General features: G+C 44.2%; 1 protein-coding gene across 8 annotated transcripts in view; it reads left to right on the forward strand.

Annotated features, from left to right (window-relative positions):
• dmd (dystrophin) overlaps window positions 1-16,741 on the forward strand; it is a 170,507-nt gene that overhangs the window by 96,838 nt on the left and 56,928 nt on the right. For all 8 annotated transcript variants that reach the window (XM_062380432.1, XM_062380428.1, XM_062380431.1 and 5 more), the window contains 15 exons: window positions 296-488; window positions 2,569-2,714; window positions 6,697-6,797; window positions 6,901-7,012; window positions 7,831-7,944; window positions 8,126-8,281; window positions 8,371-8,541; window positions 10,251-10,433; window positions 10,815-10,949; window positions 12,237-12,386; window positions 14,624-14,785; window positions 15,300-15,410; window positions 15,974-16,147; window positions 16,233-16,388; window positions 16,479-16,649. In XM_062380432.1, the coding sequence (XP_062236416.1) occupies window positions 296-488; window positions 2,569-2,714; window positions 6,697-6,797; window positions 6,901-7,012; window positions 7,831-7,944; window positions 8,126-8,281; window positions 8,371-8,541; window positions 10,251-10,433; window positions 10,815-10,949; window positions 12,237-12,386; window positions 14,624-14,785; window positions 15,300-15,410; window positions 15,974-16,147; window positions 16,233-16,388; window positions 16,479-16,649 (2,235 nt within the window). The remainder of the gene's footprint in view (window positions 1-295; window positions 489-2,568; window positions 2,715-6,696; window positions 6,798-6,900; window positions 7,013-7,830; window positions 7,945-8,125; window positions 8,282-8,370; window positions 8,542-10,250; window positions 10,434-10,814; window positions 10,950-12,236; window positions 12,387-14,623; window positions 14,786-15,299; window positions 15,411-15,973; window positions 16,148-16,232; window positions 16,389-16,478; window positions 16,650-16,741) is intronic.

Consider the following 16,741-nt stretch of genomic DNA (forward strand, 5'->3'; position numbering starts at 1 on the left):
AGCTGTTCTAATTTCCTGCTTGGCTTCCTATTCATTAGAAGCTGGAAATAAATTTAAACATTTCTGTGAAATCAAACTGATTAAGCAGAAGGCAAATGGAGGGGAACTTTAACTAAGAAAACACAATCGATTTGTGGAGTTACGTTTTTATAGGACAAGACCCTGTGGAATAGCTGAACAGCCGTTTTCATCAATTTCTCTGTGGCAACAAGGGAGTGGTGGATGAATAACGTGCTCTCCTCCTCATGTGTTCATCCACGATATGACTCCCCCCTGTCCCTCCTTGTCTCGTCAGGAGGAGGTGGCTCGACTGGCCTCCCTGCAGCCTCAGGTGGACCTGTTGGAGAAGCAGCTGCAGGAGCTGAAAGAGGAAAAGGAAGGAGAGGAGGACCCTTCTGTTTTCCTGGACGCCGACATCAGTGCCTTCAAAGAGCACTACCAAGAAGTCCTGGAGAACCTGAGGGCCCGAGAGAGGCAGCTGCAACTGGGTGAGGGACGAGCTATGATGACTCACATTGTCCCCGGAACTATAGAACTATATATTGTACCACTAGAATATTTGCACGTGTATTTACTTACAAGGGAACAAGATGCAAATTAAGGGGTTAACAATAAGGGAACCTCCAATACTGTAACAACAGATGCATTTATACTGAGCAGAAACATGGTTCTAGACTCTTCATTCAGCATTTTAGTGAAGAGAAGTGAGTGCAGAGCCTTGGCAGCCGGCTGCAGCCCACACACTGGATCTGACAGACTTGGTGTGACAAATGTCTCTGCCCACAGACACAACCACAACCCAACATTCAGCGTACACACACTTGTTGTCGCTGCAAGAAAAAACGAATGAATTCCTTCCAGGGATGAAAACAGACATGTTTCCATATGATCTGCTCTCTAGTTACGACCACAAAGCATTTTATTCACACAACAAAATTCAGCTAGAGTCTGAAACAGTCAAATAAAAGCTTCCTTTTAGCTTTGTCAGGTTGCCAACCCAAATAACTAACCCCGGTGACATGCACTCAGCAGCATAATGCAGCACTGAGTTCCCGAGGAGAAACGGTCTGACACTCAGAGCACACTATCTCTCACTCAACAAAGAAGAGTTGACATTTTGGGAACTTTGGCAAAGGCTGTTCGCTTTCTTATAAAGTGCTAGATGAGAAAAGTTGATACCAATGTTTTGGATGCAATGGCTGCACATGCAGAAGCAGCAGCATTGAAATTTCACCTGCAGTGAATGACAGAATCTTTAAATCAACACTATGCAACTTGTTTACATGAAAAGAACAATTAGTTTAAAGTTCAAGTTAGTGGTCAATGGGAGGAAAGAGAGATGTGTGGTCCATCCCCATGTTCATCTCCTCACAAACACATTTTTGACGAGCCACATTCTCTTTAAAAGAATGAAGAAAACTTTCATCTGAAGTTTTTGGTTTTAAGAGCTGTGTGTCCTCCTCTCAGTAAACAGGTTCACATGTCAAAGCCATTTTTAGAAGTGGTTTACAAGTTGACATGTGTTTCTGACTCACATGTGGTGAACCATCAGTGATTAACACCTCTTCGCCTTCTTCCTGTGTCAGAGGAAAATCCAATTTGTTCTGCTGCTTCCATGTGTGGATGCTAAAATGTATTTTGATTTTCCAGTAATAACAATGAGACTTAATCAGATATACCAAGAAGCCAAAGGCTACAGCCATCAAGACGAAAAAAAACAATTAAGGACGTGTTGTGACAAAACAAGAGCAGATAGCTTTTTGTATCAGCGAGGAAGAGGAGGATGGAAGAAACAAGAAAACAAAAAATACTGCCACCGAGAAAATGACACGGAGGGGTGAGGCACTGACAGAGAAAAATGCCGGGAGTGGGATGAAAGGAAGAGAGGGAGCGTCAGCTGGAGGGAGATAAGCGAGAGAAAGAAAAAGAGAGATGCTGACACCCGAGCAGACAAACTATACTTGTTTACTCACTCAGACAGTTTCTTCCCTCACACCACACACTGCGCTTTTCTCATCCACACCATGGGTGAGATATCTAACCCACACATTCGACGCTCACACATGGCCTGGGTGCAGATGCACGCAGATCACTGTGTCAACTTCCCAAGGACGCCGATGGTTGAGAGGCATCTCTGAAAGGAATGCACTAGTTATTAAAAGTATACTTTTTTCTTTTGTGGTTTCTTTTTGCGCCTCTGGAGTCAGTTCTTGTCGGATCAGCACATGTCTTTGAATCGGTTCAGTTCAAATCAGGGAAACTTTATTATCACAAATTAAAAAGAGTCCATTTACCCGAGAAGCACAGCGTTGTTGCCGGATTAAATTTGCAAAAATCCCATTTCATTTTGTTTCCTATTCTCCAGGCTTTAAAAAATCAATCTCAATAGAATGTAAATAGGCCAAAAACAGTCTGAAGAGCCCACAAGCCCCTGGTAGTTCTTTAATATATATCTTCAGGGTGATATTTGTGAATAGGTTCAGACAATCAATTAAAATGTGTTCTTCAGTGTGTGGACTTTTGCAGTTTGCTGACATTTAAATGTTTCTCTCTCTCTTGTCTGTCAAGTTTTGGAGAGCTTGCCCCCGGCTCGTTATAAGGAAACCATATCAGTGCTGTTGGCATGGTTACAACAGTGTGAGGCAAAGCTGGCCATCCCATCCACGGCCGTTACAGAGCATCCTATTATGGAAGAGAGGCTGAAGGATGTTCAGGTAAACACACACAGACACACACAAGCCCATCTTTGTAGGAATACACTTCATTTAGTCCCTGTAACATGATGCACTACAAAGTTTGAATCTAGGCCCCAAAACAATCAAGGTTATTAAAGTATTAAATACTAGAACTATATTACTGCAGTATAATCTGAAACCTGACATGTAGATAGTGGAAGTCAACCTGAACAGAGTGAAGTGAAAGTGTCTTGTCCGGCAGGTAGAACCTTAGTGGAACTGGATTTTACTAGGAGTGGTGGAATCCTCTTTGTAATTAGTTGACATCGGGGGACTCTTTCTCACAAAAGGCTGTCCAGTGTAGGACTTGAACCTTGACCTTTGATAAATCATCTTTCTCATCTAACTGAACACTGGTATTGGAGATTGGTGTATGACTCATAGTTGGGTGTTCTCTAATCCAAGCGTCCACAAGGAGTCAGCAGTGATTCAGCTGATAGGTGGATTCGCTCTATTTCTCTGGACAACACTGCTACTCAACTCTATCTACCAATTCCCATTAAATGCCAAAATAGGGTTGGCTCTTTCATCCTGTTTGGTTGTATAACACTGTAATCAGTTTTTACTACAAGTAGTAAAGTTATATTGCCGCCGGCGTTGCCAAACTGCCAAAGCAGAAAGGATGCTTCTCTGCTGCTCTTTGAGGGAGCAGGCAGAGAGAGAGAGAGAGAGGGGAGAGGAAGCAGATGACGGGCCCCATTAACCAACAGTCTGATACACATCCACCGACTAGTGAGTAAACAGTGTGCGTCGGATACACCGGGACTTGCCCAAATTGCTGCCGGGAACATAAAATCCCTGTTTTAAGAATTGTTAAGGAAGCTGGAGCGTGCTTTGACTAAGAAGAGGTCATTTTCCACTAAGTTTGAAAAAGCCCCTGAACATGGAGATAGTACAAACTAAAGGTTATATGAATTGAATTTTGACATGTTGAAATAATAAACATATCGATATGTATTTGACCCATTTCACATTATTTCCATTCACACTCATTCAATTAAGATCTTTATTCAGCCTGTACAATCAAGTTCTTGGAGTTTTGAGTTTTATATAAATAAACATCAGGCTCTGGATAAACAGCCCCTCCCCTCTGGTCTATAGTAGCTCACACATAGATCAACAACAGTTAGAGCAGCTTACTGTACACTAATGACCCTCAGGCGTGTGCAGCTCTATCTGCTGTACAGCACACTTCATTTGAAGCAGCAGTTTTAAAGTGAAGCTGAATGAGATTCTAAAACCAAGCAAGACATTCTGAAGTCACTGATTTTTGTGAAGCTCCACTTGCATCTGCTTAACATGCAGAGAGCAGAGCAGAGCTGCTGCTGCGGCTGCTGTGTGTGTGTGTGTAGGCATGTGTGTGTGTTTGTGTGTGTGAACAACTCCACAATTATAATAGGTGGGCGAGCAAAATCCCAGTGGAGCAAATCAGTGTCTGTTTATCACAGAACAGATACACACATATTCTCAAAAATGCCAGCGTGCATATAATGCAGTGGTGAATGTGCGGCTACACTAATGTACATAAACTGTTTTCCACTCTGTCATTATCTCTATGTTTTGAACAATAATGCATGTTCTTCTGATTCTATTGTTGTGTTCAATTTGACGATTTGTTTCTCTATTTGAAGCATTGAGTCTTTATCTTAAGTCAAGGTTGCACCATAGTCGTGAATGTGTGTGGGAGTATGTGTGCGTGCGAACTCAAGCTTCTCTAAAGTTTATAATGGTCTTGTAGCGTAGCAGGCAGATCAAGCCTTGTAGCCAGAGATTAATTAAAGTCGATTGTAGATAATAATTAGGAATTCATTCTGCATACTGATAGGCTGTCATTAATCTTCAGACTCCGCTGTTTCCCGTCCCGTGCTCCCAGAGACAGGACTTCTGCATGTGTGTGTGTTCCGTGTTCAGTTTGTGTGGTCGCACACTTTCTCTTTTACTCACATGACAGTATCACCTGTCATTTCAGTAGCTTTCTGGATATAAATACACTTGAGCTCCTGTCAGGTGAGATCTTTGTTTGTGTGCTGACTTGCAGAGCTGAAGCAGACATTAAAACTAACTGGCAGCTTGTGCAGAGATGATGAATGATATTATCGACAGCCACTCATAGAAGTTATTAAAGACCTGATTGCAGCCTATAATGACTACCACCGATTTTCGTGTAATTACATCCATGGATTGAATTTGGATTTTGCAGTAGGGAGAGGGAAGTGGGGATGGGCTGCACAGATAAAAGATCGAGGGTGCAATTAATATTGCTTGTCTAATGTCTTGTTTTGCTCGAACAACAGTCCAAACCCCAAAGTGCTCTGTTTATAGTGATGTAAATACAGGAACCTGTAGATGTTTGAAGAAGTATTCGGTTTCCCATCTGTTCCCAGGAGTTAGTCTGTCACAACCACAACTTCCAGGGGGAGTAACATCCTGGAATTTGCTAAACTGTGACTCTTAATTATGAGTAAAGGTCAAAACCTTCAGCCAGTTTCTCACCATCACTTTTGCTGGATGAAGGGATGGATGGCGTGATCTTGATACTGTGGCTCCATCCCCTGATAACCACTGTGCAGACTGAGGCTACAAATAACTTCCTCTGTACAACATCACAGCTTATCCTGGATAATTTGGATTCATTTCTGGATAGTGGGAGGAGGTGGAGACGCGTCTTCCATCTTTATTTACAGTCTATGATGTCAGTAGCATCAATCTTCCATTATCCCAGTTAAACAACAATATCATATCAGTAATAGAAAACTATCAATCGGTGTAACACAGGCAGGCTGACCCAAATGCAGGCAGCCTGGCAGATAGGGTGCACCAAAGAGACTTTACTGAAACAGGGACCAGGGTTTACAGGCAAACAGGCTGACTGGTCCCCAGTATGACCATCACCCTGGCTGATGGAAAGAATACTGTCTGGTTCAGGTCACACAGATTAATCAGCTGTTTTGCATTATTTTGCATTGTGATTCGTAACCTCTTCACCTCTTTTGCAGAAAATCGGCTCTAATAAAGCAGCTCGCTCGTCTCAAAGTGAAACAGGGGATGGATGAACGTGTGTCGGAGGTTTCCGGTGCTGATGGATAAAAAAAAAGTCACTCAGAGAAATTAGGAAAAGGCCAAAAGTCGTAGCAGAACTAGTCCCTAATACATCCCTGCTTGGGATTCAGTGTGGCAGCAGCAGGATTGAGGTTAAGCCACAGTAACTGGCAGATTTGATCTGTTTGAACTAAGCTTCTGAGACACCTTGGTGTGAACAAGGCTCTCTTCTCCCAGAATCTTCCACCGCGGCCGACCAGGAAGTCCCTCATCTCTCCACTTGTGATTCACACAGCACGACAGGGCGAGCAGAATCAGGCAATGTGAAAAGGATCTTGTTTGGAAATGTTCACAGAGGAAGCCATGTGCTGAGTCAGCTCATGAACCGTCATGCTCGTCATCCCCCATTCTCCCATGTCCTCCCTTCAGTGCCCTGCCATGTAACTACCATTGGACCAGAAGGACTTTTTACCCAAAGGATTTTCGCTCAATGGCTTTAACATGAGTTCCATGATAGTTGTCCGACAAATCCCATAAAGACGTGAGGCATGTTTTCTTCTGCTCTGTCTCTTTTTACATGATCTGAAGATTCCCTGGTGTGCAGAGTAAAGTGTTCCCGTTCTCTTCATCTCACTTTTTTAGATGACCAGAGAAACGATGGACTCCACTTTTGTAATTTGTCTGTTTTCACGATTTGAAGCCAGTGTCAGTTATAGCAGTAATGATGGCTCTGTTGTATTTAAATGGGCGTTAGTCCTGACACTTTGACAGTGATCCCGCATGACTGATTCCAGGGTCCTCAAAGGGAAGCAGCCAAAAGAACACAGCCATCATTCATTCTGTTATTTACGCCTGTTCTTTACTGTCACATGTCAAATCGTCTAAACTTCTGTCTGTGATTCTACGGCTCTGGTTCCCTCAGGACCTCCAGGTGGCGCTGATCGAACACCAGGGGGAGGTGGACTACCTGACCTCCACTGTGGAGCAGGTCTTCCAGAAAGCTCCACAAGACATCAGCCAGAAGTGAGCCATGGGAAATGATGAAGTGATGTGTGATCTATTGAAAGCAATTTTTAAACATATTAAATATTCTGATCACACGCTGTGATCCTCTGTGCGGCCGCAGGTATCGGATAGAGATGGACGGCATCATGGCGCGTTGGAGACGACTCGGCACCATGCTGGAGGACAACGCCCAGAGGATCCAGGAGCTTATGGCCAAACTGATTCAGTTTGAGGTGAGATGCAGGCCAAGGACAAACAAACGCTCTATTTGTTCTTCTGTGAGCGGTGGAGTTGAATATAGTGTGTTGCGATAACAATTGATATTACAAAGGTATATTGGACACTTTTAATCCATATTGTGATTGACAGCTGCCAACGCCTCACCGAATACATTACCTGATACCTGATTTCACTTTATCCAAAGCTTTGCATTCAAATCAAACCAATTTTAAACTCCTCTTCCCTCAAACAAGGTAAATCCAGATTTCTCCCTTGCCTTATTAAAAACCAAGGCTGATTTATTTTACATTTGACAGCCCTGGAGTGTTTCATTTATTATCGGGATTCTCAGTTAAATCCTCGTACGTCTCAGTTTTGAAAAACAAGCCCTCTCCCTCTTAATTTTAGCAACTATTTCATATTTTAAAACTCATTATAACGTATAAGAAAAGTTTGCTGGTCTGCACTCAGCTGAGGGGCCAGTAGCTTACAGGCCTGCAGATTCAGTCTCTCCTGTTTTGGCTCATGGTGTGTGGGCACCGGGCCATTTAGTCTGGTTCCAGATTCAAAAGGGGGGGTCCATTAGAGTGTGGATGCCCCACCCAGATACAAATGTAGTGTTTTTGCTGTGAGGAACTGACCTGATTCTGGTTGGGTTCAGGTCGGGCTCAGTTAGTTTCCAGATAAATGAAGTACACATACATTCTCCCTCCAATTAGAGCCGTGAGATCGCTGGGTGTTCTGACCTGATGGCTCAACTCACTGGCTTCAAGGGGTCAGCCCTCATTTTCACTGGGATTTGTCCCGCTCCTCTTTTGTCTTCCTTCTGCAGAACGATGTAAAGACTTTAAAGAAGTGGATGGCAGATGTGGACGTCTTCCTGAACGAGGAGTGGCCGGCGCTGGGAGACTCTGAAGCTCTGGAGAAACAGTTGGAGCAGTGCACAGTGAGGACACCTTGCATCTGGGTTCTACTTTACACTAAACTTTCATTTAAAGTCTTCTGGTGGCATCATAAATTGTGTTTCTTACAAACCAGTTTCTCACATTTCAAATAAAAGGATTAAAAGGTAATCTGTTCCAATGTGATCAGTCATATTCCTTCCTGTGTGCCGTCTGACTGACCAGGCTCTGGTGAATGACATCCACACCATCCAACCCAGTTTGAATGGCATCAATGAAGTGGGTCTGTACCTGAAGAAAGAGGCCGAGCCGCCGTTCGCCATCCACATCCAGAAGCTACTGGATGAGCTCAACGCCCAGTGGGAGAACGTCTGCAAGCAGGTGTGTCCCCTCAACCCAGAGTGTGGGGCCCTCTCCTTTTTTCACATGAAGCGTTTGTATTCATGTGTCCTTCTCCATCCTCTTTCTAGGCCTATGCGAAGAAGTCCGCTCTGAAAGGAGGCCTCGATAAGACCATGGCTCTGAGGAAGGAGATGCAGGAGATGCAGGAGTGGATCAACCAGGCCGAGGAAGACTACCTGGAGAGAGACTTCACGTACAAGTCCCCCGAGGAGCTCCGCAAGGCCGTGGAGGAGCTCAAGGTGTGTGTGACAGAAACAGGCCTCTCGTGGCCGAAAGAGACAGATTGAAGATGAAACGAGTGGCCGTGTGAGTCCGTGAAGGCTTCTCTAGAAACGAGGCTTTATCTTCAAATTCGTGATCTCGGTCTCAAGGGTCCTTCACCACCGGGGCCCGGCTCTGACCGACTTTGTGCAGCTCTTCTTTCACTTTTCTCTGTCACTCCGTTCTGATCCCGGTTAATTCCAGGTCGATGACACCCCCCGTCTTCCTGCCTCTCTGTTCATTGTTGATGCTGAAAACCAGCTCTCTTTCTTTCTCCCCCTTTTCTTTTCATCTGCTCACAGCTTTGAGACTCTCTTTCAAACCCCCCCCCCCCCCCCGCTCTCTCTCTTTCCTCAATATGCATTTCGATGTAGAAGTTTGTCAGTATTTGCTTTGTGATTCACCTTAAAGTCTCGGCAGTAGCAGTCTCCTGCCATTCACTCCCCCCACCTGAAAAAAAACTATACCTGATAGTCAAGTTGAAAATGAAAAATTGATTCCACTCTGCCTGCTCCTGCTAATCCCCCCCCCACCCCCTCCTCCTCTCAACTCATCCTCCTCTCCTCACTCTTTCTGATAAACCTTAAGGGAAACTCCATTCGTGAATCACTCGTTTATTCCCGTAATCCCTCTTTCTCCTGGTCTCCCCCCCCCCCCCCTCTCTCTCCTGCTGGGAAAGCTACAGACTCATTCATTGATTCGTTGGGTTACTTGTTCACTGCAGCTCCTCACACTCTGTGGCTTCGTCAACTAGGAAAATATTGATTAATTTGTTCTTGCACCCAACCCTGTATCCATTAGGCTGCCTCTCTCTCTCTGCTCTCTCTCTCTCTCTCTCTCTCTCTCCCACCATCTCTCCTAACTTCCTTCCTTGCATCACTTGTTTTTTATCTCTTGCCATCCGTCTCTCGATTCTTTCACTGTTGCCTTAACTTTAAGGACTCAAGTTAAAACAACAAGACTTGTTAATGCAAACAAACCGAATCATCTAATTCCTTTTCTTAGAGGCCAAGTATTCTTGTTCAGAAAGATTCCAGAGTGTTAGATCTTTGTGCAACTGTTTCTATAGTTTCTCAACCAGCATTAAAATACCCAAAAGGTTTCACAGCAGCAGCTAGAGTTCAGGGATGTAGGAGGTCGGATAGAGATGAAGGTATTACTAAAATATTTAGAATACTTTCAGATTGTGGTATATGGAGTCCTCATACACAGAAATCCTAAATCATGTTAACAACATGTCATAATGTATTTTCAGTGGTGAAAGAGGTATTCAAAGATTTTACTTGAATGAAATTGCAAATAGATACAAATCTACTCAATACTGTGTATTTTGTATATATATATTTATCATATTTCTTAATTATTCAGTAGATTTTACTGCTATTATTGTGCAATAATACTATGCACCAGTAAAATTCACCAATTAATATTGTTAAGGTCTTGTTTTTTTATTACAATATCTAAACATTTCTGAAAAGCTTCTCTATACATGACACAGCTCTGAGTTTTCAGGAAAATCTGAGGTTCAAGGTCGTAACTACCTCAAGACGGGAGCTTTTCATATGAACTCCTCTCACGAACACGAGCCTAATCGAAGGCAGCAAGTGTCTCTAGCTTCCAGTTCACCTCTGCTCTCCCTGAAAAACAGCACCTCTTCATTTTCTCCGTTCCTTTGTCTCTCTATCAGAGGGCTCAGGAGGAGGTCCACTCCAAGGAGCTAAAGGTGAAACTCCTCACCGACAGCGTGAACAGCTTCATCGCCAAGGCCCCGCCCACAGCCCACGATGCCCTGCGCTCGGAGCTGGACGTGCTGACGGCCAACTACCAGCGCCTGTGCAGCCGCCTGGATGGGAAATGTAAAACTCTGGAGGTATGACGTTTACCTTTCTATCACCTCAGTCCTGCACATGGTGATCAGATCCCTGTGGGCTTTTGTTTGAAGGTGCATTTATGTGTGGAAGTTGAGAGGTGCAAGCTTCATCAGAAAGTCAGTTTAAATGAACACAAGATGTGTTTTTCATGTGAAAGATAATTACCTCTCTGTCTTGGTATTCGTGGTGATTCAGCTCTATGGGCACTCTCGCTATTCATCTTTTTTGTATTGCTCTGTGTGGGTCTACTTTCCATTTAACACATACAATGACAGAACCATCAGGCAGCACAATCTGTATTTTCCATCGATTGATTTCTCTCCGTCTCCCTTGTCCGAGCCTCCTGATGATTTTGCATATACGCTGTGTGTGTGTTGCAGGAGGTGTGGGCCTGCTGGTGTGAGTTGCTCTCCTACCTGGAGCAGGAAAACGCCTTCCTGGATCAGCTGGAGCAGAAACTGGACGAGACAGAAAACCTGCAGGGAGGAGCAGAGGAGCTGCAGGAGGCGCTGGATGTGAGTGTGGGGCGGGAGGAGAGGGTGCACTATCCCATTCAGGGGACTTTGTTTAAAGGGGACAAGGTGGCAGGGACATGGAAAAGGCAGCTTGAGTGTCTTTCTGTCCTGTTTTTTGTGACAGGACACGTCCAACAAGTCACAGAGGAGAAACAATATCTTTGGCCTGCTGCCCTGAGCAGTGGGAACACTCCCACTGCGACAGTATGGGTGGAGTGGTGGTGGATAGAGACAAACAGCCGGAAAGATTAGATAACTACATGAAATCGATTGTAAAAGATTTCTGTTCTGTAATGTGCTGTGGATGAAAATGAATATGATAGAAAGAAGAGTAACATGTCGGCCCCTGAGGCTGTAAACCTTTTTTTCCTCGTTCTTACATTTTGAGTTAACGAGAGCAGATATATTGTTAAATGTTACACGGCCAGTAATAGATGAAGTATGAGAGAAATGCAAATCAGAAAGATAACACCCGAAGGTCTCTTTGCTTTGGCGAGAGATAAAATGTAAAAGTAAGGTGCAATGTAAAAATATAAATATGATTTTTTTATATTAGCAGGCATTTTGTGAAGGTAGAGTCAGTGTAGAGGCTCCTCAGATAATAGAGAGAATTCTTTATAATAATAACTGATATTCAAGTATACTATTTTATGAATAAAATATAATGATGATATTATAAAAAGTAATCTCATATATAGTAAGTAGTTACAGTGTTTCTATAAAAAAAATACATTAAAGCTTGTATAAATACATTAAGATAATAGAAAAGTATTATAACATAAAGATGGAGCTCACAGAGTTTGTATTTTTTTTAATACATTTAGACATTTACAAGACATTTACGTTACATCCAGGGATTTGGTGAGTTTAAAAAACGCAAATAGCTTAAAGCTTCTTCTTTCATTTACTGTTACTGAGAACAGAAATGTAAATAGCTGCACACTCAGCTATATTTTCCAGCGCTAATGGGGAGCCGACCGAGCTTTTTGGGGATTTCAGAAGATGTGAAACGCTGTTAAGCAACAAGGTCAGACAAACAAAGGCTAACTGACCTGTTTTAGCATCTAATTATCATCTTCTAACTCTTATTCTGCATATTTTCCTCTCTTTTTTTTTTATAAATATAGATAAATATCCCACAGTAGAACAAAGATAAGATCATCACATTTCTTACTGACTCACCTTAAAGCAGAACATGATACGTTTCTATCATAGAAGCTGTCGTGCTGGACATGGGATGGATAAATACATGTGGTGATTGTTGGTTGTGTGTGTGTGTGTGCACAGAGCCTGGAGGTCCTTCTCCGTCATCCAGAGGACAACAGGAACCAGATCCGAGAGCTGGCCCAGACGCTGATGGACGGAGGAGTCCTGGATGAACTGATTCAACAAAAACTGGATGCGTTCAACACACGATGGGACGAACTTATGGCCAGGGTGAGATTCTTTATCTATTCTTTATTTGTTAAAGTTCATATTTTTCCCCACGTCTCCCTTCCCTTTATTCTAGTTGTCATCACCCATCATCACCATGTTCTCCGCCTGTTGTGGTGATGCGCCAGATTAATGTCCTGCAGAGACTTTCAACCTCTCTGAGACATTGAGTGAGTGTGTGTGTTTGTGTTTCAGATTTCTCAGACTTCTTTATATATTTTGTGTGTCCTCTCTGTTCTTGTGCCTCCTTTCACATGGCGTGTATGTCAGCGTGTGTGCATGTGAGGTGAGGCTGTGCGGCTCTGAGGCCTGTTTGTGTGTCAACTATAAAGAGGAGAGAGATGTTTGTGAGTCTGTCTGGAAAAGAAAGAAAAGCACACAAAGACCAAAATATCGCCTCAAAGTTTTTCCCTTTTTTGGGGACCAGAGGGGACTGTGTTTTGAGGGAAACCTTTTGTTGTTGTTGTTTATTTTGTGTATACTAATTTGATGCTGTCTGAAGGACACACTCTGATCTCCAATTTAATTTGTTACCTTTGCTGGGATAATATATGAAAACTCACTGGACTTTCAGTTTAATTTGATTTGAAACTGCAGATGTCATTCAAATCAAAGTTAGAAATGATAAAAATCTATTTCTTATCTACTTCCTTCTTCTCATGCAGAGAAAATGATTAGTGCAATAACTCAAAGTCAACACTTCCTTAGCATCCGAGCCAAGAGTCCGATGAGTGCAGGGGTCCACACAGAGATGGGAATATCATTTCATTATATCAGTGTCCCTCTTTAAACCTCAGCCTGCGCAAGCAAAAAAAACAACAAACAATGCTGTTCCACGTCTCCGGCGTCTCCAGATCACAGAGGCATGTTTGCCATTTTAATTTCAGCTCCTTGTAACGGCTGAAAACCAATAAGAGGAAGTGCGGAGTGGAGAACGCTGCTCTTGCTTTGCCGATGGTGTTTTCCAACACAAAGCAGTTAAGCAAACAATGATCCTCTATCTCCCTTGTTCACAATCACTGCATTCGCCCCTGTGTGTGTGTGTGTGTGTGTGTGTGTGTGTGTGTGTGTGTGTGCGTGTGTGTGCGTGTGTGTGTGTGCGTGTGTGTGCGTGCGTGTGTGTGTGTGTGTGAGTGAGTGTCAGGGTGAAATTTGGATAATAATGGAAAACTGAGTGTTTAATGAGAATATGTAGTCATGAGCAGACAATTGCTAGGGAAATGGAGTACATCGCCGACGGGAAGATTGTTATCAGTGTTGCCTAAATATTTAATCTCACTTAAATTCTCATTTCATACATTATAAACCAAGACACGGAAGCGAGACAGACGAAAAAATCCCTTGATAAATCCACAAGTAGCATTGGGAATACTGTGTGTGTGTTTGTGTGTGTGTGGAGAATGTGTGTGTGAGCGGGTGTGAAAACAGGGGTTAGACAGGCTCAGGTCTATACTTAGCCATTATCCTCCTGTATGGGATCAGCATGCTTACCTGTAACCACATATACACTCAGTCTTTGTCTCTACACACCTCTGAGCTCACACAGGTTTATGATGCAATTGGTGCTTTCACTAGTTAATCTAATTAGCAGGCAGTCACCGGGGTAGAGGCAGGAGGGAAACACCGGTAGTTGCCAGAGCGTCCGATGCTCTGCAGACAACAGGAGGCAGAGGAGCGTTCGTTATCGGTCGACCGCCTGGACGTGGCTGGTCGTCACACAGAGGCACCATGAGAGAGAAACCCCAGATTCCATTCCTCAAGAGGGTACACGCAGAGGGAGTGTGTGTTTGTGTGTGTGTGTCTGGGTGTGTGAGTGTAGTGTCTGTGCACAACAGACTGTTTATAAAGACAGGTCCTCGCTCCCTTGGCTCCGTCCTCCGACAGCTGTTGCACATTGTCTGGCTCCAAATGTGCAAGATGGCAACGTCTGTATCAAGGATCTCTTGGCTTCATTTCTGGAATGTGGGAGGAAGTGGAAATACGCCGTCCATCTTCATAAACAGTCTGTGGTGCAAAGGTTTTATTTAGGACAGGCTCTTTATATACCTACTGCAAGAAATACAAGGAGGATTCTTTCAAGAGGCCACATCGGACAAATATCTATTGTTTCGAGAAGTTATTGTTTATGGGGAATTGCTGTTGTATACATGACTCGTAAAACTGAATATCTCCTGATGTCTGCTTCTGGTATTTATCAACAACTTTTTTAACAAGGTGTGATGTGTTTATTGTTTCCTCAGGCGCTGCTCCGGAAGAAAGAGCTGGAGAAGAGCGTCCAGTGGGCTCAGGAGAACGACAAGACCCTGAGGGAGCTCCAGGAGTCTCTCGCTAACACAGACCGCCACCTCACCTCCTACCTGACCGACCACATAGACGCCCAGCAGATTCCACAGGAGGCTCAGGTAGCGTCAGATGTACCTTAAAAGAGCTAATAATTATCACACACACACACATACACACACACACACACACACACACACACAAACTGTACACTGCCACTGTCTTTTATCTTATCCTCTGTAATCTACTTCATCTACTTCAACGTTCCTTCTTGTTTCTTTGTTTTTCTCTTTGACACACTTTCCAGCTAATCAGATAATAGATCATTAGATAGTGGTGTGTGCGTGTGTGGGTGTGTGTGGGTGTGTGTGTGTGTGTGTGTGTGGTGAGGGGGGTATGTACTTAAAGTTATCAAAGATTTTGAGGATCCCTTCTCTTCTCTCCTTGCTGCTTGTTGCCTCCCTGTGGTCAGCAGAGGGAGATACACTATTGATAATTTAAACATTAAACTTTCCAGATAGACCTTATTTAATTCACTGAATTATACACTTCTTGATTTTCATTCACAAAAATATTTCTGGCTGCCCCTCAAAATCATAAACTGTTAGTTTGAGACTGAGTGTTTTTGTGTCACAGAAAATCCAGACAGAGCTGAGTGGACATGATGTGACTCTGGAGGACATGAGGAAGAAGAACCAGGACAAGGACTCGTCCCAGAGGGTCATGGGACAGATTGACCTTACACAGGTGAGCGATGACAGAAGAAGAGCCTGGTTCCACATTCTCTGTCTGTGGTTCCTAGGCAGGGCTTTGAAAAGTGGATATATGCTCATGGGGAAATAAACAGTTTGCAGATCTGTTTATTGGAAACCGTCAATAATGGAACAGAATGTTGTATTTTCTGGAATTTGGGAATTGGAGGAACCTCAATTTGCGGGAATTAAGTGGAAACGGTTCCGTCCTCCGGCACAATTCACTCTGCCCCTTGGCTAAAGAGAGAAGGCCTCAGTAAACACACCCTATTGAAACTTGCCCCCTGGCAGAAGTTGTTCTCACTCAGAGGTGAACTCCGCCCGTACACCACTCTTCTGACGGCCGAGGGGCTCAGAGCTCAAACCTGGAGCAGCTCCACCTTCTTGTGGTGAGAGTCTGTCTTGCAGGTTTAGATTGTCTCTTCCCTCAATCTCACAAAGCTCCCGGAGCATTGACTGTTTCATTATGTTTGAATGTGTGGCTGATGCAGGCCTCCTCTGAACTGCGACTACGAGTCGTCTCCTCACATGTCCACGTGTGTCTTTGCCTTCTTATAGAAAATGTTGACAGACGTGTGGACGAAGTTCCGGCTCTTCCAGAAGCCGGCCAACTTTGACGCTCGGCTGGCGGAATGTGAGCGTGCGCTGGCCGTGGTCAAAAGTCAGGTGGGGGTGCTGGACATCCGCAGTGTGGAGCAGGACGTGGTGCAGTCGCAGCTGGAGCAGTGCATGGTGGGTAACTGCGCCACACTGGCAGGTGGGTTGATGAATAGATGTGCAGATCTCACATTAAGCAGCTGCTGTTTGTGTCTAACAGAAGTTGTACAAGATGCTGAGTGAAGTGAAAGGCGAGATAGAGACTGTGATAAAAACCGGGCGGCACATCGTCCAGCGGCAGCAGACCGAGCATCCCAAAGAGCTGGACGACAGGGTGACCGCCCTGAAGCTGCTCTACAACCAGCTGGGGTCGCAGGTGACCACAAACACACAGACATATTGGAGCTAAACAAAGGTCATCTCACAAGCAAGACTACTTCCTGTAACCGTTTTACGTGTTTTAAAGGTAACTGAGAGTAAGTTGGAGCTGGAGAAGAGTCTGAAGTTGTCGAGGAAGTTGCGTAAGGAGCTGAACGGGCTGACGGAGTGGCTGGCGGCCACTGACGCCGAGCTGACCCGGCGCTCTGCGGTGGACGGCATGCCCAGTGACCTGGAGGCTGAGGTGGCATGGGCACAGGTAAGACGGATCTTAAAGGAGTGACCTACTGGAGGCTGGAGGTTTAAGATGCTGATGTTTGTTACGTTTTCTCCCTGCAATCTCTCTGCCAT

Source organism: Platichthys flesus, chromosome 22 (assembly GCF_949316205.1).
Source record: "Platichthys flesus chromosome 22, fPlaFle2.1, whole genome shotgun sequence".
NCBI classification, from domain to species: domain Eukaryota; kingdom Metazoa; phylum Chordata; class Actinopteri; order Pleuronectiformes; family Pleuronectidae; genus Platichthys; species Platichthys flesus.